Source organism: Carassius auratus, chromosome 23 (assembly GCF_003368295.1).
Source record: "Carassius auratus strain Wakin chromosome 23, ASM336829v1, whole genome shotgun sequence".
Classification (NCBI taxonomy): Eukaryota; Metazoa; Chordata; class Actinopteri; order Cypriniformes; family Cyprinidae; genus Carassius; species Carassius auratus.
The window spans coordinates 14,231,401-14,258,481 of record NC_039265.1 but is presented as its reverse complement, the minus strand read 5'-3'; the positions used below and the strand labels follow the sequence as shown (position 1 = coordinate 14,258,481).

The window sequence follows — 27,081 nt, the reverse complement described above, 5'->3', positions numbered from 1 at the left end:
AATACTATATATTATATCCTATTCACACACACACACACACACACACAATACTATTAATGAACTATTAGATTTGAATTTAAACTTAAATAACTAACATTAACTGATGTTACTGATGTCATTTTTTTCAATAAGAGTAGGAATAAATCATGGTCATATTTTTGTGTCTGTGACATTATTTGTGTCTGAACAGATTATTATAATTTTAAAATATTTACATAAAATGATCTAGCTTGAGACAATGAGGATACAGGCGCTAAATTTAATCTGAATCAGGACTGGAGTGTTACCTTTCCTCTCAGGCTGTATTATTAAGCTCATTCTATATCACTTTATAGGCTTTTGAATAAAAACTACACGGATGCTTGCACGCTCACTATCGGCGACTGCCGTGATAAATTGCTTTCAGGTGGAAAATGCAGGCGCTAGATGTTCAAGCAGAGATAAGGAGAAGCGTTTTTTGTCCCAGCCCTCTTTCTCCCTCCCACACAGACAATCGACCCCCTCTCTCCCACCCTCCCGTCTCTCTTTTCCATCTACTCTCTTTTTTACAACAAACATGGCCGCGAAATCAGACGGTACAGCCGTTTCTTTGCAGAATGACATTCCGCCGACGTGCCTCCCTGGGCAGGAGAAGCGCTCTCCCCAGTGGCGTCCCGTCGGGAAGGAGTATTCGCTCCTGGACTGCTGCTGGACCCTCTGCGCGCTCCTGGTCTTTTTCTCGGACGGGGCTTCAGACCTGTGGCTGGCTGCCGACTACTATCTCAGGCGGGACTACTGGTGGTTCGCTCTTACACTCGTTTTTATCATCATTCCGTCTGTGGTGGTGCAGGTGCTCAGCTTCCGATGGTTCGCGTGCGATTACTCCGACGCCAACGGGAGTGGCACGGCTGCGGCTGCTATGGTAGCGGCGTCCAATGCGGAGAGCCCCTTCAGCACCAAGGACAGCGATCAGCGGGGCGCTGGCCGCTCCGCTGCGGTCACCGGAACGAGGAGCAGCGCTGAGAGCTGCTGTAGAGCCTGCGTGTGGCTCTTCCAAAGCGTCGTGCACGTTCTTCAGCTGGCACAGGTCTGGAGGTATGTGAGCACATACAACTCAGTATAATGAGATACAAATCTATAGTGCATTCCTTTGAGGTGTCACCTCAGTAGTTCATTCATGTTGTTCTGTCATCATATGCCTTCCCTTGACGTGCAACTAATCCACATCCACGTAAACTACTAAATTAGCGAGGTTTATGTTAAGAAAATACTATAGGCACAACTTTTATTGTAGTCAATATTTATGTAGTTTGGCACAGATTGATTATATTTAATAGGCTTTCATAATTGAAAGCACGTATTTCAGCAGGCCATATACAGGATGGTAATTTAAGAAACGGTCACTGGAACATACATTCAGTAAGTAGTGGTGTCTATGATGGTAAAATTACAACAGAAATTATGCAAGATATCATAGTACTCAACTTCACCACTGTTAGTTTGCATCGACTGTCCTGCAGTCATAGTGAGGAAACGGGATCCTCCTTGTATTTCCTGTCGTCCCATGCCAGTTCATCATTATCTACAATCCATTTGGTTCTAGGCTCCTCCTCCTCTTCCTCCTCCACCTCTCATGAGCTTCTGGGTCAGTAATCTCCTGGGGAGACTCCTCCACTCATTCACTCATTCAATCTGTCCACCAGAAATCGCCTTATGCACACTCTGAAAATCCCTTTGTCTTTAGAGCAGTGCAAAAGATTTTTGTAATATTACTTACTGATGCCATTGGTTTAATTTCAAACGTAGCTGTGATGAATTGGAATTGTGTTCCATTTATTTCTGTCATTTATTTTTCTGTGTCAAGGAATAGTTTACCCATGAATGGAAATATGTGGAAAACTGACACGTTCATCCAAGATGTAAATCAATTTGTTTCTTCATTGGAACAGATTTGGAGAAATTTAGCATCACATCACTTGCTCACCAATGGATCCTCTGCAGTGAATTGGTGCAGTCAGAATGAGAGTTCAAACAGCTGATAAAATCATTACAGTATTCTACAAATAAATCACATGAGTCCATCCTTAAATTTATGTAATTAATTCAATTAATGAAGTGAAAATCTGCATGTGTGTAAGAAACAAATCCATCATCAAGAGTTTTTAACTTCAAACCTTTGCTTCCATTGACATAAAGTCATAAAGATGGTTATTTTTTTTTACAAGATAAGACTCCTTTCTGAACTGAGTCGAAGAAACAGTGAGATTAGATTTTGCTTTCTCACATTCTTTTCACTCAGTGTGGTTGCCATGAGCAGAATGTGCAAGTGTCTATCAAGTGCTAAGCATCTTGATTGCTGACAGACAGCACGATGCAACTCACAATGCAATTTCCATAATAATGCTGAGAAAAAAATTTGCAGCCCACAATCACAGCCAAAAGTTTAATCCACTCACATATAAATCAATAGGAACACACCCACACATATTAGAGACATGTGAAGGGAGTGAGTGCCGTGTAATTGTGGTTGTAAACACAGAGGCGGTGATGTGCTTGTCTTTCACTTCCTGCTTTGATCAGCAGTGACAGGTCAAGCTTCTGTATGACTGGACCCTGCTGCTGGCTGACCTGCAGGGTAACACAGGGTCAGTGATGTTTTCTGCCATTGATATCACAAAGCTGCTGGTTATTTTGATTAATCTTCATTTATGCTGCTGTCACAACACATGTGCTGTGCTTCTCATGCCATCTGTGTCATCATTCTTTATCTGTTACTCTGCTTTTCATCAGACCTCTGCTCCTGATCTTTGTATTAGAAGATCCCTCCCTTATTTTTTTTTTAGCAAATTTATAACAATTGGTGCTTGGTGGTATGGCTTAAAATCGTTGTCACTCTATTTTTTGTCTTTAACTGGACCATTATATAGGGCTATTTTGCTAGCACACACAGAATATTTAACATTATTAAAACATTATATTTACTAAAAATTTAATTAATATTTACAAAAATGTATGCAATTATTATAAGCAATTGAAAAAAATTTACATTCCTTTTTAATTTTATTTCATTTGGCATATTTATGGTTTAAATTAAAATATGGCCAACAATGTTGTAATATTCTTCTTATTAGTATTGTTAAGAAGTATATTTTACTGTGCAACAGTAATATATTCCTGTCATAATTTCTTCAAGTTAGACCAAACTTTTATTGATGGGCTACAAAGCTATAATGAAGACCTTTGCATTTCTGTGTGTTTAAATAAATTGTATTAGTAGTAGTGGTATTGTTTTAAGAAGTACATTCTATAGTGCACTAGTAATATATTTTGTTATAATTCTTCAAGGTAAACCAAAAGTTTGGGGTTTTTTGACATGTTGTCATGATGACCTTTGATTTTCTGTGTATATGATATGATGATATTTTTTTTCAGTGAAGACGACAGACTCTTTTCAGAAAGAGAATGAGGATATCTGCAATTCAAAACAAACCAGCCATCCTGCAAATAAAGCACAATTGGGAAATCGTTTTCATCTCATTTGAATAAATCAAACCATTATCCCATTTTATTCACAAATTAGCCTTGAGACTTTTAGCCTAAGCCCTTCTGAGCTAAGTTCCCATAAATATATAATTAACTCAAAATATTTCCAGGGCCACTAACGAAAACATAATTTCACACTGCAGGCCAGTGTTTAATGAAATATCCTCTGCTCTCTCTTTTGCTCTTTCTATTAGTATAGCTAAGAATAGCCCCTTTTAGGAAGCACATTTTGCCATTTTCATGTTACCTCTGTTTGACCTGCAATGGATTTCTTTCTGTTCTTCACCTCTCACTAGTAGCCTACTCTCTGACTGCGTCTTTGCTTAAAAGCTTCCAAGGAAGGCTTCCCAGGCTCTCTGTCTTTGTTTGATTGGAATTAGCAGTAATACCATTAAAGCTGCCACCGGCACTGAGCTTGTCACATCTCTGCATTACAGGAATTATAACTGTAGTGTTTATATGTCCTTTACCTGCAGCAGACAGCCAGAGATTGAGAGAACGCTGAGCTGCTGCAAAGAAGGACAGGTGAGGAATGATTGGTAGAGAGTAGATGTGAAAATAAATGCCCATTTTGAAGTTTGAGATGCATGCTTGAGAGAATAATTGAGAGGGAGAAAATGAAAAAACTGGGTGGTTTGATATGAAAATTAACCATCATAAAGCAATTTCCCCTCATGGCTTTACATCAAACATAAAATAATGATACAACTAACTGATGCCAAATAAAATATTATCTTTCTTACATGTTTGTTTAACCAAAGACTTAACTGAGCATTTTGAGTGTGCACTATTCAAGAGTCCCCTCTGGGTACTCTCACCTGGTTCACTGCACACGGTCAAAGACAGTTTTTGATTCCATGTTCACTGCAGCATCAGATGAGCAGGATCAATCAGGATCAGTCACCACCCTTGAAGGTGAAAAGACACCTTCACACAGAAAGAAATCACTACATGCACTGCAAAAAGTGTTTGTAGGATGTAAAAAAAATGAAGGCAACAGTTTTCATTGGTTTCCATATTCATTTTAGTACACATAACGTAAAAAATGTTTTAACAATACTCCATCACTGAAAGCAATGATAATCTTGACATAATGGATTCAGTATGTTCATTAAAGTGAATTATTTCTGAATGAATCATAAAACAATAAATAATTTTTTTGTGAACTACACTGGTTTCGCTATTTGTTTTTGATTCACTTAAAATGATCGGATCATAAGTCATTTGTTTGTTTCAGGTGTGGTGCCCTTTTGAGCATGCCAAAAGTTTGTTTAAATCCATGTTGTTGTTATTGTTTTTTTTTGTTGTTTTTTTTTCAAAAGATTTATAAATGCAGAAGATTCAGACCTAAAGTGTGAGTGAGCAGGAGTGAAAGCGAAAAACACCTCATCTATGACAATGAGATAATTTGCAACCACTATGTGATTAATTCTCCCCTCTGGATACCAACGTTAAACCCCACTGAGGGGAAGTGAGGACATATTCTAGATGAGAGATAGGGGATGTCTGTTGCTGCTGGCCAAACAGCTTAATTCCTGTTTGAGACATATTCCTGAGAGACGGTGCACTGGGATTAACTGTGACAAGAAAAGGAACCTAATAAAACCTAAGCTGTGGTTACTGTGTGTATGATAAACCGAGGGAAGCTGTAGGCAGTGTTTGTTTTAGTTTGATTTAGTTTTGTGCTTGTTTGAAGGCATGTCTGGTTGAGCACTGATGGGATGAATTAAATACATTTAAAAGACAGAAATCGAAATATGTTTTTGTATAAAGTATTTTTTATGTGCTTGATGCTAATTCAAGAGAAAAAAAACATTCCTAAATTCTGTCAATTGAGCATAAGAGGCAAAATATCAAGCTCTAATTAATTCATCACATTTATTCCTATGTCTCGTACTCAACTTTTTTTTTTTTTCTGAAATAGACAATAATCTGGAAATGAAGGAACCCTCATCCATTGGTCAGCACAAGTCTGTCACATGTTGTGCATATTATAAATATTATGTTTTCAGTGAATGCATTAAATGAAAATATAAAAGCAGTATAAAGATAGATACAGATTATTCCATCCTAAATTGATTGTACTGATGCAGGAAAATTGTTGCATGCTTTCTACCTAGCTGGTATATGGTACTACATTGATTTATTCTCAATATTGTGAAATAGCTTTTTAAATTTTGTTAAAGAACCTATAGAGAGTCAAAGATAGAACGATTACAACAAAATTCTCTGATCACACTCTTGAGAAGGACAGCAAAAAACAAAAGAAATGTACTGTATATGGCTACAGGAAATATAAGGAACTTCCATTTTCCTAATTCTGTTACATGATGACATGATCCAGTGTCTCATAACCACCTCAGCAGGACTTAACTGTTCAATAAAATAAATGACAGCCTGAGTCCAGCCTTTCTTTCTTTCTTTCTTTCTTTCTTTCTGCTGTCATTCTCAAGGGTGTGATCAGTGTTGTAATTTAGCAGAGAGGGGGAATTGTATTTAGCTGACAGGAACCCTGCCAGTTAATAGCCGAGTGCTGTTTGGCCTGCTGTGCCATCTGAATAACCAAATGGGTCAATTGGCCGTTCTGAATATTGCTGAATTCTAACAGAGTTTAATGGTAGGTGAACAGCAACATAATCAGTGGGGTGAACCTGTTCTGACCTGTCTTTATAATAAAAAAAAGTCCTTTTCAGAGGAGCCCTGAGTCTTTGCAAAACACAGGCCTGGCAGATGATTGTCTCCAATTGGGTTATATTAAACTCAGTAATGGGCCAAGCTTGTCATTTGCAATGTTTGCCAGTCATCACCATGGAGACTGATGCATTGCCTGCCAATCGTGGCTGTTTGAGAGATGGTTTCTCAGCTGTAGCGCTGCCTATTTGTTCACATTTTCCTATTTTCTTGAAGAAGAAAAAAAAAGAGTTGCATGGTCAAGGTTCAAGGTTTGATTTTGTCTGATATCATCAATGTGCCCAAAGGGCTGAAAGAGAGCTTTTATCTCTCATTGAAAACACACTCTTTATTTAGAGAAAGAAAGACTCTTGTGTCCCTTGTCAAATTTGAGGCACGCTTGCTGACAGCCATTCTCGCAGGCTATCTATTACTTGATTTTTCTTTCAGAGGCTGTTTTTTTTTTCCTCTCACACAGCAAGTTGTGAGAAGGATGTGGAGCAATTTTATAGACCTCATCGAGGCAGGATGATTCATTCTGCCAATCTCCTGACATCCGACGAGCACTTCTATTTCTTTCGCTACCCTTGAGACAGACTGAAAAATCATGGCACTTCCTGTCAAAAGAAACAAAGAAAAAAGTCCAGTGAAAGTCAGATATTTCAAGGGCCTCACATAAATATCTGTTGAATGCACAGCTGCAAATTTTACTTCATATCTTCCAAAAGCCACGCACTCTCTACTTTCTTCTGGCAATTAAATCTGTCTCACAGGATAAACAGTGTAGTCCTGGGGTCGCGAATCAGGAAATTTGAAATAACTAAAGTAAGAGACAGTGATCCCTCCTGAGAAAACATGCTCTCTGACATCTGTGTAATCTCAAGTGCGACTTTGGTTTTTCTCACAAGACATCTGCAACAGCATGACTGTGGTGCTGAGGGTAGAACATCACATGCTGGAGCACTCGATGGTGCGCTGGCGGTCTGCCCAGACAAGTGTACTGCCTTTTTCAGCTGGTCACAGTGAGATTATAAGCAAACTCTTTGTCTTTTCCAAGCCTACAGACTGGCATCAAGGTTATAGAATTCCGAAGAAGAAGTCTCTTATGCTCACCAAGGCAGCATTTATTTGAACAAGAATACGGTAAAAACTGGAATGTTGTGAAATATTACTACAGTTAAAATGAACTGCTTTCTTTTTGTTTCTATATGTTTTAAAATTATTCCTGTGATGCAAAGCTGAATTTTCAGCAGCCCTTACCCAGTCTTCAGTGTCACATGATCCTTCAGAAATCACTTCAAAAGAACATCTTTTATTTAAAAAATTTGAAATCTTTTGTAACACTATAAATGTATTTTGATCAATTTAATATGCCCTTGTATTAATATCTCTCTTTCTTTTTCTCTCACGCAGTCTTACACAAAGCTGGCAGTGCACTGTAGTGAAGTGATGCTAGTGTACCATGGTTTACACAAAAATATTAATCAGCAAAACATCAATTTCAAAATACACTTTCTTAAGCACTAAATTAGCATATTAGAATGATTTCTGAAGGATCATGTGACACTGAAGAGTAATGATGCTGAAAATTCAGCTTTGCCAGCAAAGGAATAGATTAATTTTTTTAACATATTCTAATAGTTAACAGTGATTTTTAATTGTAAAAAGATTTTACAATATTACTTTTTTTATTGTATTTTTCATCAAATAAATGCAGCCTTGGCCACTAGTGTAATTAAGCATCTTCTGTTGCAAGTTTTGGTGATGTGTTGAAAAATTACCTGGAGGTCTTATCCTATGCATTTTAACCTAGGTATGTCCATGCCTTATATCTGGGCGTGCAAAGCCGCTGGCATGGGGACCACGAGCACAAACACTACTACTGGCGTACGATGTTTGAGAACGCTGACATCTGCATGCTGAGATTGCTTGAGACCTTCCTGAAGAGCGCACCTCAGCTCGTTCTGCAACTCAGCATTATGGTCCAGACCGGCCAGGTCCTCCCTTTGCAGGGTAAGCTGATGACACCTATGATTAAAACCATCTCACCAAGTATGCTAGAAGAAGTTGGGCCTGGGCTATTTGTCTGGATCATATACATTATATTCATATTTCATCAATAGTTTTAATCCAGATGTGACAATAATCACCAATCACCAATGTGATAATAAATGTGAATACAGGTGAAACATTAAACAATGAATTTTTATAACAATTTTAAATAACATATATTTTAATGTGTTCAAATTGAATTTATTCCTATGATGTCAAAGCAGAATTTTCAGTATCATTATTCCAGTCTTAGGTGTCACATGATCCTTCACTAATCATTCTAATATGCTGATTTGCTGCTCAAGAAACATTATTGTTGAAAATAATTGTGCTGCTTAATATTTTTGTTGAAACCATGATGCCTTTTTTTCAGAACGAAAAGTTTTGCTGTCACTTTTGTAACCTCAGAAAACAACAAATAATAATTTATTTCTTTGGAAATATTAAACATGTTTCAAAGTTCTGATGCCACTAACTTTGCAGACTTTTATAAATGCAGAGATTAGATAGTTCTTCAAAAGTCTTGTTAGCAGCACTTTTTCAAAAATATTGATGAGACAGCCGGTGCCTTTGTACCAGAATTTGCACAATGCCAGCCAAAAGATTAGAACTGATGATTTCAACCTATTTTTGAGTGCACTGTACATCAGACGGTCAGAAAACGTTCTGTGGGTGGACTGTGGGCGTACTGTCTGAGACTGAGAAACTACTGCATCAGTCATATTGCTATCCACCAGGTCACAGAGTACAGAGTTTGATTCAATGTCTTTCTTGCAGTGGGATTTCTGTATTGCATTTAATTTAAATGTGACACAAAGGGAGTTGTTTTAGAAATTAATTTGGCCATCATTGAGGATCAGAGTGCAATTTCATAGCATCCCATTTTCAATACAAAAGCAAATTAGCTGGTTAATTACTGAGGATGGGATAAGTGTGACTGAATATGAAAGACACGGGTTGCATGCGTACATATTTCAGGTCATTGTGCATGAAAATTTAAGTACTTTCATTAATGATTAAACTATCCAACAGCAGTTAAGATGCTTTTTTCTCATTGTTTCTTGGATGAGTGCACTCCAAATTTGATCATAAAAGATATATAATTGAATATGAAAATTACAGTGATCAAAGGATAATTTAGAATATTACATAATAAGATGTTCATATCGGTGTCTTCATTACTGTGGCATGTTAAAATCATCTTTAATAGTATAGTTTAATTTCTTCAGTCTATGTTTGGCTCTGTAATAAGAAAACAGCATACTGTATATGGTAGTTACAAAGCCACCTAACAGGAGCCTTTGATTACAGAGCTGCAAGAAATCACTGGTGCATTAGTTCAGCTCCATGGGAACAATTGTCAAACTGTGACTTAAAGGTGCCATCTGTCATGTCTGGCAAAAAAAATCAAGTCATACTCCGCATTCCATACCAGATGGGGGCGGTATGCCTCTATAAAGTGAAATGGTCTACTCTAGAGTAACAAACGAGAAACGGCAGTCTCTATGGTCCGCCCCTACCTTCACAACAACCCTAGAGCCATAGCCGAAGCCTAAGAGGACGTTTTGCCTCCAGAGGAACGTTGGGTGATGACATCTTCAAGCTACTCCCCTTCACCTTTACCAGTGAATATGTTCATATTCGTTTTGTTCATATAACATTTTGAGTTGTATATACACATTATTTGAATTAAATTAATTTGATAGACAGCATTCTGTCAACATCATTGTTAAGCTAGCGCCAACCAACGTAACCAGAGCTGCCAACTCTCAAGCATTCACCGTGAGACACACGCAATTGACTCTTTTCACACGCTTTCACGACACGCATCAATTTTCTCACGCACAGAAAAACCAAAAGAAAGAAGCAAAGAGGACACGGAGACCAACAGACCAGACAGAGCAGGTTAGTTATGAAATAAAACAATGGGTAAGTTATAGCTAGCTAATTATCAAACGCAGCTACAGTTAGCCATCGCTAACATTGGCACGTTTATCGAACAGCCTTCGATACATTTCTATGTTATAGTTGTCTCCAGTGATAGAAAGCAGTGTTTACTCTGGTTCGGCTCCTTTTCTTATCGGATTTGATTTGTGATTCCGAGCGTGGTTGTTTCCCTGTAGCAGGTGTTGGTCTCTTGCCAAGGGCTTCAGCCATCCTTCCGCTCTCTTCCCTGAACTGAAATGAAGTAGTGGGCTGTACTTTCCACCTGACTGACATCACGTTCAAGTACACCCACAAGCCGTGCGAGTTATTCGTGTATTGCAGGTTGGCTGGTGGTTATGTTGCCCGCATACCGCCTCCCATGGCCGAAACTGGTATTACGACACCTGTCGGGCCGGGGCTAGTAATGCTAATGCTAATTAAGGTTGATATCTCTGCAGCACTATAACTTGACATTTTTTTTAATGACATCATCGCTCTTATTTCTTCTCATTCTTTTGATGCATGTAGGTCATTTTTTTAATATTTTTACCTCAATTTTTACACATGGGACCTTTAACTAAAGGATGTGATTTTTGTGTTAAATAAATTAATTTTATGTGACATCCTTTTTTCTTTTCTATGCCAGTCGGACTAGAGTTTAGAGCGCTGCAGTATTTACTCTATGGCAGCCCTACTCATATTACAGTTATTCAGACTGCTGAGGCCCTCTTTTTCCAGAAAGATAAAAATGAACCTGAGGAGAGCCAAAATGTGATTCCACAACAAAGCATATCCAGTTCTCAGGAGATGAGCAGGGCACAGTCAGCAGTGTGGAGAATTCTGGCATCAGTGCAAGAGTGTTTCCTCTTGGTCTGTCCTGACCTGCACTTTTCCAGTCTGACTGATATTATGATTAAGGTGCTTTGCTGGGTCTGTCATAATCGCTCATAATCATATTCAGTGCAACGTGAGATGGCTGGAGATCTAGCTAATGATTATGTTTTTGCTGATTAGGAGAGATTTTCCGTTTTGACTGCTCTTGACTAAATGGGTGAGCTGATGAATGGCCAGACAGGAACCTGATTAAATATTCATGAAAGCTTCTCGAGAGCGTACCGGCACTCAAACAGAATTTCATTTTTTTCCTGAGAGGGATGGTGAGGTGTACTGTCATTCTTCATATACTGTACAGACTCATCTGAATGGTTTCACATAGGTATAGGTTTTGACTTGAAATAAACTTGGAAATATTTTTTGCTTAAGTATAAACCTTGCTTATTTTATTGATAAAGTATTCATTTTATCTCTAATGTGTCTTGCAAAATTCCTTAAGAAATTAAAAAAAGAAAGAAATTCTAAATTTTTTGGCATGGCCTAATTGTGGGCCTATAGCTATAAAATGAATCACAATTATTTATTCGTTTTGGCAGCCTACATTTTAACAGTTGGAAATAAAGCAAAATCTGTTATATTTATATATTTAAAGTAAAAGTCTAAGAACTTATTTTAATATAATTCATTATTTATAGTTTGCTTCTTAGATGTCCTAACTCAACCTATTTTCTCTCTGTCACTCTTTCTCATTGTGATTCATTTGATCCAGGTCTGTCTGCGTCTGCCTCTCTAGTGTCTCTGGGCTGGATGATGGCCTCTTATCAAAAGGCATTACGGGACTCTCGCGACGACAAGCTCCCAATGTTGTACAAAGCAGTGGTGGTGAACATGCTGTGGCACCTCTTCACAGTGGGAGCCCGCGCCATGGCCTTCGCCCTCTTCGTTTCCATTTTCCAGCTCTACTTCGGCATTTTCATCGTTGCCCACTGGTGTGCCATGACCTTCTGGATCATCCAAGGTGAGACAGACTTTTGCATGTCCAAGTGGGAGGAGATCATCTACAACATGATGGTGGGAATCGTGTACATATTCTGCTGGTTCAGCGTCCGTGAGGGCCCTACACGGTGCCGTCTGCTTCTTTACAGCCTCATAATCCTGGGTGAAAATGTGGCCCTCACTGCCGTGTGGTACATATACCGGAGCCAGCGCTCTTCAGACTTTTACGCCGTGGTGGTGGTGTGCGTGGTGGCCTGTAGCTACGCCCTAGGCACATTTTTTATGTTTGTCTACTACTGCCTGTTGCACCCTGACGGCTCTGTGTCTGGGGCCTATATTGGATGTTGCGACGTCCAGATGGGTGCTGTTTCAGATCAGTGTGTCTCATCACCCACCTCCGCTCCTCCTCCTCTGGATGCGGTGAGCAGCCCGCCACGGACTCTGCAGAGGACTAAAGGAGGAGAGTTAGTACAAGGAGGAGACGTTGGTGAAGTGTTTAAGATGCGGACCCTGAAGGCCATGCGCACCGCTGTGCCTCGCCTCACCCCAAGGACAGAGGGGCCGGTAATTCGCATCGACCTTCCCAGGAAGCAGTACCCAGCCTGGGACGCCCACTTCATTGATCGCAGGCTACGAAAGACCATTCTGGTGCTGGAAGCCGCTTCTCCAGTCACACCAAGGATCCAGTACCGCTGTCTAGGCACACCGAAGGAAGTGATGGAATATGAGACAACAGTCTGAAACAGTTTTTCCAACAGTTTTACCTTCTCCAAATAAAAGATGTGTTAGTGTGCGGAAAAGTCAGTTTGTGTCCAGCTTTATTTGGTGAAAAGGAAAAACACATGATGTACAAGTGTCTAGAAAAGCGCCACCCTGTGGTGACACTAGACATTACTACAGGTTATTGGGTTAGGAGGTTAAGCAGAGGTCTGGCCAAATGAATGAAAGAAAGCATTGATGCCACGGTAAATCTGTAATGAGCAAAACAACATATCAGTGTGGTACAATAACAGCAATTGTGCTTAAACACATCTAAAAACACCATTTCAGACCATCCCAGGTGTTTTTAAATCTCTCGTGGCAGCTGCCGTAAACAACAAATACTGAATCCACTTGGTCGTAAGTAGGTCCAAGTAAAATGTGTAAGTTGTCTCGTTAAAGGCCTTAAGACTTTTTTGTGTTTGGCTATTTAGCATCTGAAAGGTGTATTTCACCCTGTTTAAACATTAGCAAATATATGAAAACAGTTTGTGTGATAGACAATTGAAGGGTTGAGCTTCTATAACATCTAGGCATTTTATTAAGCACAGAATATGTTGCCTTCAAGAACAGGGATCAGACTTTGCAAGGAACACTCTTTATGTTTCAAAAAGGAAACTGTTCACAGTTATCAGTGTCTCTTTTCAAGACATTTCTGCATACCTTTCAAGTGAAAAAATGCTTATCACTGAAAAATTTGGGAATTTTTTTTTTTTGTTGTTGTTCTCAAAGGACATTTGTAGCATGAAGGAAATAATGGGTCTGATGTTGAAAAATGGCTGAGTGCACCTATAAAAAGAATTGAATGAATGTTAATCACAAGGACAAAGAACCCTGTTCAAACTGGTTTATTATATGCCTGTAACGTATGGTTATACCACAAACAATATTTAAAATATGTCTAAGCTATCAAAGATAACAAGTTCACATTTTAAAGTATTTGTGTTACAGCTGAAGGGACATTTAAAAATAGGTATCTTTTTAGGATTCATGAAAAGTTAACAGCATTATAATTATGCCATTTCATGTAATTGACATAATTTGGTGCAATAATACTCATAAATGTTTGGATAGTGAACATTTTGATGGATATGAACAAATCCATACAGTATCTTCTGTCTCTTTTATTTAACATTTAAATTGAGGTAATGATACATATGGTCACATCATCTAACAGCATCTACCAATTGAGAATGTATATTTTCACTGATCAAAACAGCAGCCATCTTGTCTTTCTTTCTTTCTTTCTTTCTTTCTAAAACAGAGCAGTGACCCTGTTGTGTACAAATGACTAAGAACATAGTATGTTGAATTGATTAGCTACTGGGCTGTTGAATAGAGAGAAGATGAATAATCCTTGGGTTTGTGCAGTGTTTACAGATATCATGTTATTGCTAAGTCCATTAACCCATTGTAAATATTTCACATTTTGGCATAACCATGACATATGTCCATTTGTGTTATTTTGTTGGTGCTAGCTGGGACACCTCAACACAGCCATCCATGCTGTAACTTCATTAATGTGGATCATACTCTTTCACTCTGGTTAATGCTGGATTTTTACTGTAGACACACTACAAGATGTTATAAGCCTTACACTGCACCTGCAAGACTGTTGCTGTCGACTTTAAAAAGGATGTCGATCTTCAGCCATGTGTTTTATTTAGACAATAAAAAAGCAAAATTGTGTGTTTACTGACCTGACCAAAGCATCAACTGAAAGAGTGTATTTTGTTTTGCTTGTTATCTTAAATGAAATGAACACTGTGATATAGTAGCGAAGTGGGTTTTTTTCATCATCTTAAGCTCATTCCAAAAAGTTACAGCCACTAAAAGGCCCACCCAATAATTTTTATTTGATGTATACTGCACTCAAGTGGAAACCAGCTGAATAGCAACGAGGAAGGTAAAAACGTTCATTTTAAATCCATTTAGATTTTAAAGTCAGTTAGAAGACGTTTTAACTACAACTTTACAAATAAAGGGTTTTAAAACCTTGATGAACACAGAAAGTTCAGATTTCATCAAAAATATCTTAATTTGTGTGATGAAAGAAGGTTTTACAGGAATAACACAAGGGTGAGTAATTAAATTTTTGGGTGAACTAACCCTTTAAATTCAGACGGTATGCGTTTGTCTGGAGCTTTTAGCTGTTAAAAAATAAAACAAAATAGCCTAAATAAATGAAATATTAGCTTTATTGCAACATAGCATTTATAATAGTCTCAACCATTTATTCCCTCGGCAGTCTTAAACAAATGCATTTTATGGATTTGGATTTTAAACAACATATATGGTAATAGAAGTAAGTCTGAGGACTTTTATTCTATTTAGAATTTCGAGTAATGCTCCTGCTGCTAACAGTTTATCTGAACAATCGGGAAATATTATCCCACGAGCTGTTGCAGACATCACACTGCATATTTACATAACAGAATGAATCGTATACTTTAACTCTTGTAATGAGCTGTTCTGAAACTTACAGTTTAGCAAAGGCTTATACTAGCCAGCACTGAATTTACAGCATCATGTGAAGCTGATATATAAAGAGATTGCAGAAGTACAAAGACACTATTTTGTTTTTGTTGCTGCTGTGAAGATTTGTTGCTATTGTACATTTGTTTAGGCAAACATATTCCCCTAAGAAATTAGATAGGATCAGTGGGGCGTTTTCTGATAGTTAAGGGTGAAATTAATGAAGATTTTTTTTAAATATAATTAATCTATAGAAATTAATATATACTTTTATATTATATAATTATCAAAAATTACAAATAATAAAATAGTAATATACGAGTAAATAAATAAAAACTAAAACAATAATAATATACGAATATGTTAAATTGTTCATTTCAAGTATCATTCTCGTTAGAAAAAAAAGAAAAAATATATATGTATATATATATTTTTTATTTATTTATTATTATTATTATTATTATTATTATTAATCAAAGACAGCAGCAAAATATGTCCGTCTTATTTCTTATGTCCTCCTGTACATTTGAAGCAAAATTATTGTACAAATTTGTGAACCAAGAACTCTCGTCCAATCCGCTGAGGCAAAGGCTAATTTATATGCAAGTTTGCGTGATTTGGACCAATAGCGTGCCAAGGGGAGTGGCCAGTTCCTCCGTCGGTCTAATAGGTCTGTCTGCTTTTAGCTTACTCACAGTAGAATGGCGGCCGCAGCTTGCGGTTCTCGCGGCTGTCCGAAGACTAATTCAGCCAGACCACACAAAGAACACCTACGAAAAATCCGGGATTCCCGTCGCAGACAAGCAGCACTATTGTTTCTCACAAATATATCTTTGGACGGAAGACCGGTTCACAACTTAAGCAATGGAATCGCTGGCCCCAGAGAAGCCGAGAGCCGGTGTGTAGATGTCGGCGCGACGGCGCTGACGGGTCTCCCTCCGGCGACTACCAGCAGCTACGGAACATTCACCCAAGTGTCATCCTCCATCAGCGGGGGAGCAGCGACCCCTCTACCGAGCACTAACACTTACCCTGCTCCTCTGAGTGCTCCTCCAGCATTCAATCAAGGGAGCTGCGACGTTTTCACGGAGGATGGACGAACAGATCCTTTGTCAGTCCAGGCACCCCCGCTTTCACCGACCTCTGGACCGGTGAATCCGGTTTTAGCATATAGTAAATCGCCCGGCCAATTCCCTGGATCTAATCCTGTGCCTGATCCCCGACAAAGGTGAGTTTTGTTTTTGTCATGCAGGTTAGCAAACAGTGAAACGAGTTTTGACGTTTATTCATTGGCTGGTATTGTATGCATAAATGACACCGTTCATAACAAATATTGAGTAGCCTAAATGTGTGATGCAACCTTCTTTTGTAAAGGTTATGAACAATTCTAAATATTAGGTTTATGAGAGCTATATGTTTATTCCAAAACCGTATCAAGGTTCTGATTTTGTGGCTAGAACATTCATCTGGCCTGTTGTTACCAGTGTTTACATTCGATTATGAGTTTTGAAGCAGTGTTACAAACAGTAGCCTACGTTACAACACGAGAAACAGAACAAAACAAACAGATCTATAAGGGGAATTGCTGACTTCCGCGTTATTGTCTACAACTTTCATTTTCATCTTTGAAGCGAGGTCTTGTTTTTAAGGCATGAATTTGACAGGAAATATTTCTGCGAAATATTTGGCTACTGTTTGTAAATATTTGATAACCTGTTAGGACGAATAGTTCTTGGTGGGAATCTCTGGTTTTGAATCCTTAATAGATGCAGTTCTTGTGTAGTGGTTTAAATGAAACATGTTTGGGAAAAATACACAGCCAAAACCATAATGTGTATCTATAACTATTTTATATATCAGCTAACTTGCATTGGTTTGCATCTCACGAGACAAGTAATCCATCTTTTCTAGGTATATTTTTGACTTAAGGAAAATAATAATTTGCAGTTCATTAAGTGTGTCAGATAATTCAGCAATTTATTTGACTGATTAACTGTTAGTGTTTTTGATTCACTAAAGTGAGGCAGTTGTTTGCACTCATAATACTCATTCATTTGTGAGTCAGACATTTAATGGAATCAAAATCGTAGATATTTACTGTAAGTCGGGTATATTTTTAATTAGCAATCGGATAGGACTCATTTATTCAGAAATCGGAGTGCTGGGGTCGCGCTGTATGTTTTTTGATTCACTGAAAGAACCTGCTCATAAGAGTCATTCTGTCGGGATTCGGACTACTCAGGCCGAGCCATGTGTCTTGATTCGAATTATAAGAGTCATTCATAAATTAATCTGACTCCTCTGGACGAAATTAAATGTCTCGGTGATAAAGTGTGTACTACTGTCTGATGGATAAAATTATTAATTATACATGAAGGATGAGTGGAGTGCTTGACAGTTAGCCTATATGCTGTGTAATGAGTGAGCTCTCCGACTATAAAAGTCATTTGTAACTATGAGAACAGAGACAGTGTTTAGGAAAACCCATAGGACAGATGGAAGGTTTGTATATGATGATGATAGGATATCACTGCTGTCAGATTAGATGATAAAGGGGCTGCTGAGTCAGTCTTAAGGCCATCAAGCAATCACAACAAGCATTATCTGGCCTGTCTTTTACTCATGTGAACATTTCAATGCAACATCATTTTCCATTTCAAAATTCCATACTTTTCCAGACTCAAATTTCCAGATTTATTTTTTGCCCATATTTAACATAAATTAGATTTTTTTTTTTCATTTTTTTTTTCATTGATATTCTTGAAGTGATAGAAACATAGAAGTGAATATACAGCGACCTTGATATTAATAAATAAATAAAAAAGACTTTTGCATGCACACAAGAAACTTTTTTTGTGCCCTTGAGAAATGAGAAAATGTGCATGGGAATTGTTTTGCATGCTTACACAGTTTCTAGTTTTATATAACCCATTTCCTTTGTGTATCACTGTCATCTTGCTATAAATAAAGCAAGAGCATGGATGCATTGCACATGAATTAATAGAGATCTGCTTGCTCAGAATTTGGCTTTACTTATAGTAGTACCACTGATGTCAAGGCCTTATGTCCAGTTTAGCCTCTGCGGTGGTGGAAAAACCATGACACGAAATGGGCTGATATAGCTGGGCATAATGGGCATAATATAGCTGTGTGCATTGCCCTATTTACCAAGTTCAAGGGTTCATAAAAAAAGTGTTCAAAATGTGGCTTAGGGCAGTATGTCATTTTTCAAGGCCCTAGGTCTCTTTAATACATTTTCTGTGGTGGCCAAAAAACCACACCGCGAAATGGGCTGATGGCACAATATGTGGCTCAGTATGCATTGTGTGCTAAGTGTAATGGTTTCTCTTGCGTACATAAAAGTATGTCTGTATATTTTTTTTCTTTTTGCAAAGGTCCATTAGGCTATTTAATATGCTGTTAAGAATATTGTGAGAAGAAGTCCATAATGCAAAATGAATAAGTGTACCTTGCACCAAGTGCTGCAGTCATGTTTGACAATCAGTAAAGAATCACTAAATAGCTGCCGCCACTTGTATGATAACTTTATTTTCAATTAAATTTTTTAATTTCTATTATAACAAAATAAATAATAATAAATAAATATGGGTAAAAGTCTGGAAATGCAAATATTTTTCCATACTCTGCTTTCTTTTTTCCAGAGCTGGAAATTACTTAAATCAAATTCCACACTTTTCCAAACCCTGTAGGGACCCGGCGAGCCTCATGATATCACTGCAGTACACATGCACATCATTTCCTGTTTGTCTTTTTGTTGCTTGCCTTTCATCTCTCTCCTGTTCTGTTGCCTTTTTATGTAAGGTGACCTTAATTTATAGTCAAGAGCTAAAAGATTAAGCTTTTGCTTTTAATCCATCCAAGTTTTTCTCTAAGTATATACAAACTGAAGCAAGCCACATGCATTTATCTCTAAATTTTATTTAATTCTTGTTGCAGGACACGTAACCTCTCTGGGTCTCCAGGGCCAAAGGTTTCCAAGAAGGTGCATTTCATCAAGAATATGAGACAGTATGACACTCGAGGGAGCAGGTGAGTTGGCGGGTGTGATGGGAAATATTTTCCCTGTGAGTAGGAGCTGTATTAGTTTTCTTTTTGGATAAATAGTCTGTATATGCAAGATCAGTTTAGACCAGGGGTCTTCAAGCTTTTTCAAGCTAAGGAGACTTAGAGCACAAATAAAACAGATTGGCTTTTTGAGCCTGACCAATAATAACATGCATATACTGTAGCAACATAGTAATGTAATTACAATTTTACATACTTTATGATTCTTGCATTGAACTATTATGTAATCATTAAGTCAAATTATACATATTCATTTTTATTAATTTTTTGAAGGGACAATGAAACCTTTGATTTGTAGCTTCTTTACTTATTATTTTATTAATTAAATTATTCATTTTAGTTAACTTGAATGCTTTTTTATTTTATTTTATTTATTTCAAACAATTGTTCCTCTGCCCCTGATTTAGGCTGATCCTTTATTAGCACTTTCTATCTCTATTTGTTGAATGCGTTTTCAATGCGTATTTTTAGGGTGAATGTATAAAAAAAAAGCTGCTGGTGAAGTGGATGCTGGACTGTTTCCTCAGGCAGTAAAGTTCTATGTTATATAACTGCAGTGTGCTCTTATGCTAAGTGAGACAGACTCTGTGATTCCTTAGCTAACTTAATAGCTGGCATAAGAACTCACTGGGATAACTCACTTAGGTTCTTACACAGACGAAATGAGGGATAGATGTGTCTGCCTACATGAGGAACAACTGGGCTGAATTTAATTCATCTGGAATGGATACCTTATATAGCAATGGCATCTTCTGAAAGTAGAACTGCACCTTGGCAAGAACCATTCAAATGTAATGAAACTCAGTTACGTAAGACAAAAGCGTCCAAAAGTGTATTCCTCCATGATTCCTTTTCTTTCTCTTTCTAATTAACTTAGCTCTTCTGGTAAAAAGTGCCATAAACCCAACTGGCTCTTTGGACAAAAATTTAAAATTGCTTTATAAAAGATTATGACCTATATACAACCTATGACACTATCTATCTATCTATCTATCTATCTATCTATCTATCTATCTATCTATCTATCTATCTATCTATCTATCTATCTATCTATCTATCTATCTATCTATCTATCTATCTATCTATCTATCTATCTATCTATCTATCTATCTATCTATCTATCTATCTATCTATCTATCTATCTATCTATCTATCTATCTATCTATCTATATATATATATATATATATATATATATATATAGGTGATTGATTTACACAGGTTAAGGAAATAAAGACAAACACATAGTGCAGGTGTTATTTTCTGATATGATCTTGAATATTATGCTGAACTTAACTCCTTTTTTTTTTTTTTTTTTTTTTTTTACTCAACATGCATTACATCATCAACCATGTAATCACACCTTCACTCATATGCATATTCAACTCCAGCCTCATATGGTCCCCTGGACCTCATTGAGCACATCCTGTGTCACAAACTGCAGTCCTGTTAATTGCAATGCTGTTCAGACCCCTGGGAAATGTGACAGGGTTTGCTGTAATTAGATTTGTTCCTGCTGACCCAATCTACTGCGACAGAAAGCTACATGCTGCTTTAACATTTGGATTTGTGCTTGAAGAATGGTTTGACTTTTTTTTTTTTTTTTTTGACTAATTTTGTCACCAATGTCATTCCAGGGCTAGAAGATCTCTCATCTGCATTGCGCTGCATGCTGTTGTGACCCATATGCACTTGTTGTGGTGTAAACATGGCTGGTGTATGTGATGGTTTAATGTTTAGGTGACTGATGTTGTCTGTTCTGTGTGCACTTGCCATCTGTGTCCTGCAGGATTGTGCTGATTTGTGCCAAGAGATCCCTGTGTGCTGCTTTCTCTGTATTGCCCTATGGAGAGAGTTATCACATCAGGTACATAGCACCATAGTACCACCACAGTCAGTCAAACAACTCATTACATATCATGCAAACCCATACATGAGAGATGGACAAATCAGCTGTTCTTTTCTTCTTTTTCTTTTTTTTAAGGCTGGATGATGAAATATAATGTTCCAAAATATATGGTTAATTTGTAATGGAAGAAAATATCTTGAGCAATTTTTCACAGAGCCATATGGTCAGTGTGGAAATTGCTCTGATGTTTTTAAGTACATAATTGTCCTGTACACGGCTGTTGAAAAATGTGGGGTCAGTAAGATATTCTTTAAAGAAATCAATACTTTTATTCAGCAACAATGCATGAAATTGATTGAAAATGACGTAATGATGCTTATAAAAGATTTCTATATTCGGTTTTATATAAATGTTGTTCTTTTGGAAAAAACAACAACACTAATCCAGGTTTCCACAAAAATATTTACATGAGTTCACAACATAATAATCTAAATTAATATATTAGAATGATGTTTGAAGAAACATATGCTACCAAGGACTGAAGTAATGACTGCTGAAAATTCAGCTTGGCATCACAGGAATAAATTGCTAAATATATTAACAGTTATTTTAAATTGTATTAATATTTTTCAACAGCTTTTACTGTATTTTTGATCATATAAATGCATTGAAATCTTACCGACCCCAAACTTTTAAATTCATAATATTTTATGATCTTCAGTTTACCTCACTCTCTTTAATGGTGTCATCTCACGTGCGATCAAAATGTGCTGTAAAATTGTCATGAAAACATAAAACGAAAAAAAAATATGATATGGCTCCGTTAATGTAAGATTTAGATGTACATAAATTACATGCATAATGTGTCATTCAGCTTTGTGTAGGACTCCAAGTTATTGATTAAAATTTTGGTTTTGGTAGTCCAGAGATCACAGTGATTTGTCCACCTGTCATATATCCAATCACACCTTTATTTTTATTTATTTTTTTAATATAATTTAGTGAATGTGCTTTATCACTTCTTAAAGATGTGCTGCTGTATCATTTTAAGCTTTAAAATAATGGTGTACAGTATTTACAAACGGACCAGATTATAAGCAGTCCACTGAGGCCTGATGCTGCTATATTAACAGTGTCTTTGCACCAAACAAACAGCAATAAGACAGAGGATCTTTATCTCAATATCTGAATAAAACTTATTCAACTCTGACTGTTAATATCTGATCAACCCCTTGCAGTGACTCTAAACTAGAAGCCCAGAGACAGAGACACTCTTCTGGTGGTGCAGTTGATATGGTCCCTGGCCTGGAGGGAGTGGAGGTGGACTTTGGAAAGGTATTTCTCTAAGAAGATTGAGCAAAGGCATGATTATGTGCCTTAGAAACCTTCTGTTTAAAAGCATTATTATGCAAGGTGCAGTACCGGGTCAATGGGTGTGTGTTTTGCACAATGTATATGTCGGTATTTTCGCTGATAGCATTGAAATGTTTTGTGTTGCAGACAGTATCATATGCCCGTTTCCTGCTTCCAACGAATGCCTTGGTCAGGCAGAAGAGCGTCGGCCCACCTGACATCAGTACAGCTCAGATGCCAATGTCTCGCAACCGTATTAATGGGCAGAAGAACTTTACTCCTTCACGAATCAACAGCACAGTTGGACAGGATACTGGTGTGTTTCATGGTCAGTTACGTACATTATGTACAGTAAAAACAATAATATTGTGAAATATTACAATATAATTAAATTACAATTACAATTTTTTTAATTGAAATGTATTCCTTTGATGGCAATTACTCCAGTCTTTAGTCTCCCACAAACCTTCAGAAATCATTCTAATACGTTGATTTGCTGTTCAAGAAACGTATTATTATTATTGTTATCAGTGTCAAAAACAGTGGAAACTTTGCATTTTGTTTCAGAATTCTTTGATGAATGGAAAGTTCAGTAGGACAGCATTTAATTGAAACGGGCATCTTTTGTAACATTATTTCTGAATGACTTAACCGTCACCTTTGATAAATATAATGAATGCATCCTTGCTGAGCATAAGTATTAATTTCTTTAAAAAAACAAACATGTTTAATGCTGTAACTCTTGCTAGGTGTGGACGAGCTATCAGACTATGACCCCAACTTACTCAGTGACCCGCAGTGGCCTTGTGGGAAACATAAGCGAGTCTTAATTTTCGCATCTTATGTGGTAAGTTTTAAGTTAAATTTTAACCAACACAGTTTCAATAATCTCTTCTAGCATAATGCCAATGAAAATGCTTTGCAAGGACATTTGAGTTGCACTACAGCATGATAGTGATTCATAATTCTTGAACCAAGCTTATGAACTATATCAGATCACACCAGCATGTCATATGATAACCCTAAGGGCTCAGTATGGTCTAACAGCTACAGGCATGAAGTATGCTATCTTATGTATCACAGCTGACTAGGCTTTAGCTATAAAAGCTAAATACTGGCAGCCACAGTTGTGTTTTAGTAGCCATAAAACCCCATACATTATTTTTACGACGACTATAAGAAGACTGTCCTTGTCCCCTCCAGGCAACAGTTATTGAGTACGTGAAACCATCTGACCTGAAGAAAGACATGAACGAGACATTCAAGGAAAAGTTTCCTCACATAAAGCTGACACTCAGCAAAATCAGAAGGTAAAGTCATTTTTATATAAAATAAAATGGTTAAATACCTCGGTTGTGTTGCTTCTAGTGCTGTCAAATGATTAATCGCATCCAAAATAAGTTTTTGTTTACATAATGTGTGTGTACTGTTATATTTATTACGTGTGTAAATATATGTGACCGTGGACCACAAAACCAGTCAGAAAGGTCAACTTTTCGAAATCCAAATGTATACATCATCTGAACATTGAATAAATAAGCTTTCCATTGAGAAATAGTTTGTTAGGATTGGAAAATATTTGGTAGAGATACAACTTTTGTACAAAATTTGAGGGTGCAAAAAAATCTAAATATTAAAGAAAATCACCTTTAAAATTGTTTGGGCATAAAAGAAAAATCATTTTGACCCATACAATGTATTTTTGGCTATTGCTATATATGCTATATATCTATTTTTATAGGGTCTTTAGCACATAGCACTATTGCAGTCAAATTTTTGATTTGGTTGAATGAATTAACACAACAAGGGGCATGTTGTAAATTGAATTCCCTGGAGTTCATTTGTTTCTAAGTTTGCAAACTTCTTTTTCTCCTCTTTTTAATGTCCACCACAGTTTGAAAAGGGAAATGCGCTCAGTGAGCGAGGAGTGTGGCCTACAGCCGGTTACCATAGCTATGGCTTATGTTTACTTTGAAAAGCTGGTTCTGCAAGGGAGGCTGAACAAGCACAACCGAAAGCTGGTGTCTGCTGCTTGCGTTTTATTAGCTGCCAAGATCAGCAGCGACCTCAAGAAACAGGAGGTCAAGCAACTGATTGATGTAAGTGTCTTACTGATTCATTTAATTCAGAGACTTAACCATTCGTTATAGTTATAGCTATATGCTTCATGTGTATGCTTCTTGGTTAATATGATTCATGCACTGACTCTCTCTCTTCCGTCCTACCTATTTCTTCTCTTTTTCGTTCTGCCTGACCATGAACAGAGGTTGGAGGAGCGTTTCCGAATAAATAGCAAGGAGTTGATTTCCCTGGAGTTCACGGTTCTGGTTGCTTTAGAGATGGCTCTCTACCTCCCAGACAGCAAGGTCATGCCTCACTATCGCAGACTGGTGCAGCAGGGCTGAAATGGAGAGGGCCCTTAAAGGGATAGTACACCAAATATTTTGAATTCTGTCATCATTGACTCACATTGTTGCAAAACCTGTTTGACTTAATATCTTTTGCTGTATGTTTCACAGAACAAAGTAATTCGTATAGGTTTGGAACAACATGAGGGTGAGAAAAGGATGACAGAATTCTCATTTTGGGGTGAGCTGTGCCTTTAAGAGATGCATGAATAAGAGAGAGATGACGCTCTTGTCTTATGGCAGTTCTGGAAGGTTATTTGTGTTATTTATTGATTAAATAGATCAGTGGTATTTTCTCTCAGCTATGTCCAGTGGTCTCTGCACTCCATCTTCATTTGTTTACGTCCTTCATAGGACTGATTTTATAAATCAAACACATTTAGGGAGAGGCTTACTTTGATCATTTTTATCCATTATTTCTTAGTTTTTTTTTTTTTATACCACAAATGCTCATTAACCACCATTTATCAAAGCTTTTTCCTTAATGCACCCCTTTATTTATGCAATATTTTATTTATGGACCTTAATTTTATTAGAGTTCATAATTTATGAATACTAAATATATTTTTTATGATTCTTTACATAGGTGTTTTTTTACATATTTTTTTCCCTTTTCGATGAGTTTTGGGGTATGTGTGGCATTCCGATGCGTTTCCAGCCAGGCACTCTATGTTAGAGATGACATTTAACGATGACATTTTTTTTGTCATTTAACATTTACCAACCAGACTGTGGTTTAACAGTGATATGATGTTCTTTGACACACCACAATGCATTTTAGGTAACCGTGAATGTAAAAACGTCTTTTGAATATGTGAGTGCCATTTTAAACAGTTAATCAAATGTTCAAAGAAACTGAACTATTTACCACTTGTTTTTTCTTATAGATGCAAGTGTTTTTGAATGTCTTGACTTCAGTGTTTTGTAATGGTTTTCTCAGTTCCAATGTACAGCTGTGACAATTACAGTGATGAAATGTTTAATTTTTAGCATCCTACTGTGTCCTGTTTTTCTTATGTGCAACATTGAGCACGTTTCAAATGGTACAGTAGGTTGTACAAAATAACTCCACATCTGTGTATTAAGCTGTTGTGTATTTGGTCACAGGAGAACGTGGCGTTTCCTCCTTGACCGAGTGAGTCTGTATTGTGTTGTGCAGTGTTGAATATGACCTAACCTTTCTGAATCTTCTTGGTTAGTGTTCATAAAATATCATCTTATCTTTCATTTCCGATATTCTTCTTTGGAAATGTTTATACACCATAGGAGTGGCCACTTTCCTTTAGAACCTGGACCGTATCACATCCGGATTAAATTTGATTTCTGTAGCCCATTTGGTTTTTATTTATTTATTTTTTTGAATAAGAAGCAGAAGCACATAGCCACCATCTAGTGGTGTTTATTTTGTATTTTTTTAACATGATGGCTCTGTATTGTGCATTTGCTTCCTTCCCTCAGGGATTCAGACTGGTCACATTGCTAAGACTAATGATAAACTATGAGAGGGTAATTGAATTGGAGAGAATTGTGGGTAATCATACGTAACTGTTTCTTCAAAGTGTTAATCTTCACTGAGCGTTGAAGAATGAAGTGCCTTTTCTATTACACGTGTCAGTATGGTTCTGCTGCCACATTGTTTTTCACACATCTTGTCTCTTTAAATCTTTTTGATACCGAGTAATCACACTCCTTGACCTGTTATAAATGTGACTGTAGATCCGGTTGGAAAACCATGTGAAGTGTTGATTGAAATCTTACTGTATGTGAATACATTGATTCCTGTGATACAAACTTTGAGGATGTGGAACGGTACAAGCACTGTGAGGGAATCCTGTGACCTTCTGCATGAGAATACTGTGTTTTATGGTGTCTATGAAATTCTTTCAAAAGCTTTATTTTTCAAATTGTCTATTTTAGCAGTATGTCATTGAATAATGTGAGGATAGTTTGCACTGCTTGATTAAACGCCAACGGGGTTAACACTGAACCAAAAACCACTGTATGTTGGTGTTTATTGGGCGGTGTGAGCTAGGCTTTAGTTTGGACTGAACTGGTCAGATAGTCCTATATGCTGTGCTGTGTAGATGCCGTGTCTTTGGGGTTTTTTGTATTTGCATTTATAAAGATGTTTTTAATTGTTTCAGTTGCCTGTG

At 37.2% G+C, this 27,081-nt stretch overlaps 2 protein-coding genes across 4 annotated transcripts; both read left to right on the top strand.

Moving 5' to 3' along the window:
• The first annotated feature begins 340 nt into the window (after window positions 1-340).
• Window positions 341-14,460, top strand: LOC113041449 (XK-related protein 7-like). The gene is made up of 3 exons (XM_026199971.1): window positions 341-1,074; window positions 8,006-8,205; window positions 11,774-14,460. The coding sequence occupies exons 1-3, from the start codon at window positions 359-361 to the stop codon at window positions 12,739-12,741; spliced, it is 1,884 nt and encodes a 627-aa protein (XP_026055756.1). The 5' UTR covers window positions 341-358; the 3' UTR covers window positions 12,742-14,460.
• A 1,444-nt stretch (window positions 14,461-15,904) lies between these two features.
• cables2a (Cdk5 and Abl enzyme substrate 2a) lies at window positions 15,905-27,071 on the top strand. Of its 3 annotated transcripts, none has more exons than XM_026199969.1 (9): window positions 15,905-16,462; window positions 19,192-19,284; window positions 21,108-21,185; window positions 22,406-22,502; window positions 22,668-22,836; window positions 23,270-23,367; window positions 23,724-23,830; window positions 24,415-24,619; window positions 24,785-27,071. In XM_026199969.1, the coding sequence occupies exons 1-9, from the start codon at window positions 15,936-15,938 to the stop codon at window positions 24,923-24,925; spliced, it is 1,515 nt and encodes a 504-aa protein (XP_026055754.1). In that variant the 5' UTR covers window positions 15,905-15,935; the 3' UTR covers window positions 24,926-27,071. The 3 variants fall into 3 exon arrangements, with proteins under 3 accessions (XP_026055754.1, XP_026055753.1, XP_026055755.1); XM_026199968.1 differs by having other exon boundaries at window positions 22,668-22,848; XM_026199970.1 differs by lacking the exon at window positions 21,108-21,185 and having other exon boundaries at window positions 22,668-22,848.
• The last annotated feature ends 10 nt before the right edge of the window (window positions 27,072-27,081 follow it).

Coding starts and splice junctions, on each gene's coding strand:
- LOC113041449 (XM_026199971.1), top strand. CDS start 359: ATGCTTGCACGCTCACTATCGGCGACTGCCGTGATAAATTGCTTTCAG. Junction 1,075..8,005: donor CAGCTGGCACAGGTCTGGAG/GTATGTGAGCAC, acceptor ATTTTAACCTAG/GTATGTCCATGCCTTATATC. Junction 8,206..11,773: donor CCAGGTCCTCCCTTTGCAGG/GTAAGCTGATGA, acceptor CATTTGATCCAG/GTCTGTCTGCGTCTGCCTCT.
- cables2a (XM_026199968.1), top strand. CDS start 15,936: ATGGCGGCCGCAGCTTGCGGTTCTCGCGGCTGTCCGAAGACTAATTCA. Junction 23,368..23,723: donor TAATTTTCGCATCTTATGTG/GTAAGTTTTAAG, acceptor TGTCCCCTCCAG/GCAACAGTTATTGAGTACGT. Junction 24,620..24,784: donor AGGTCAAGCAACTGATTGAT/GTAAGTGTCTTA, acceptor GACCATGAACAG/AGGTTGGAGGAGCGTTTCCG.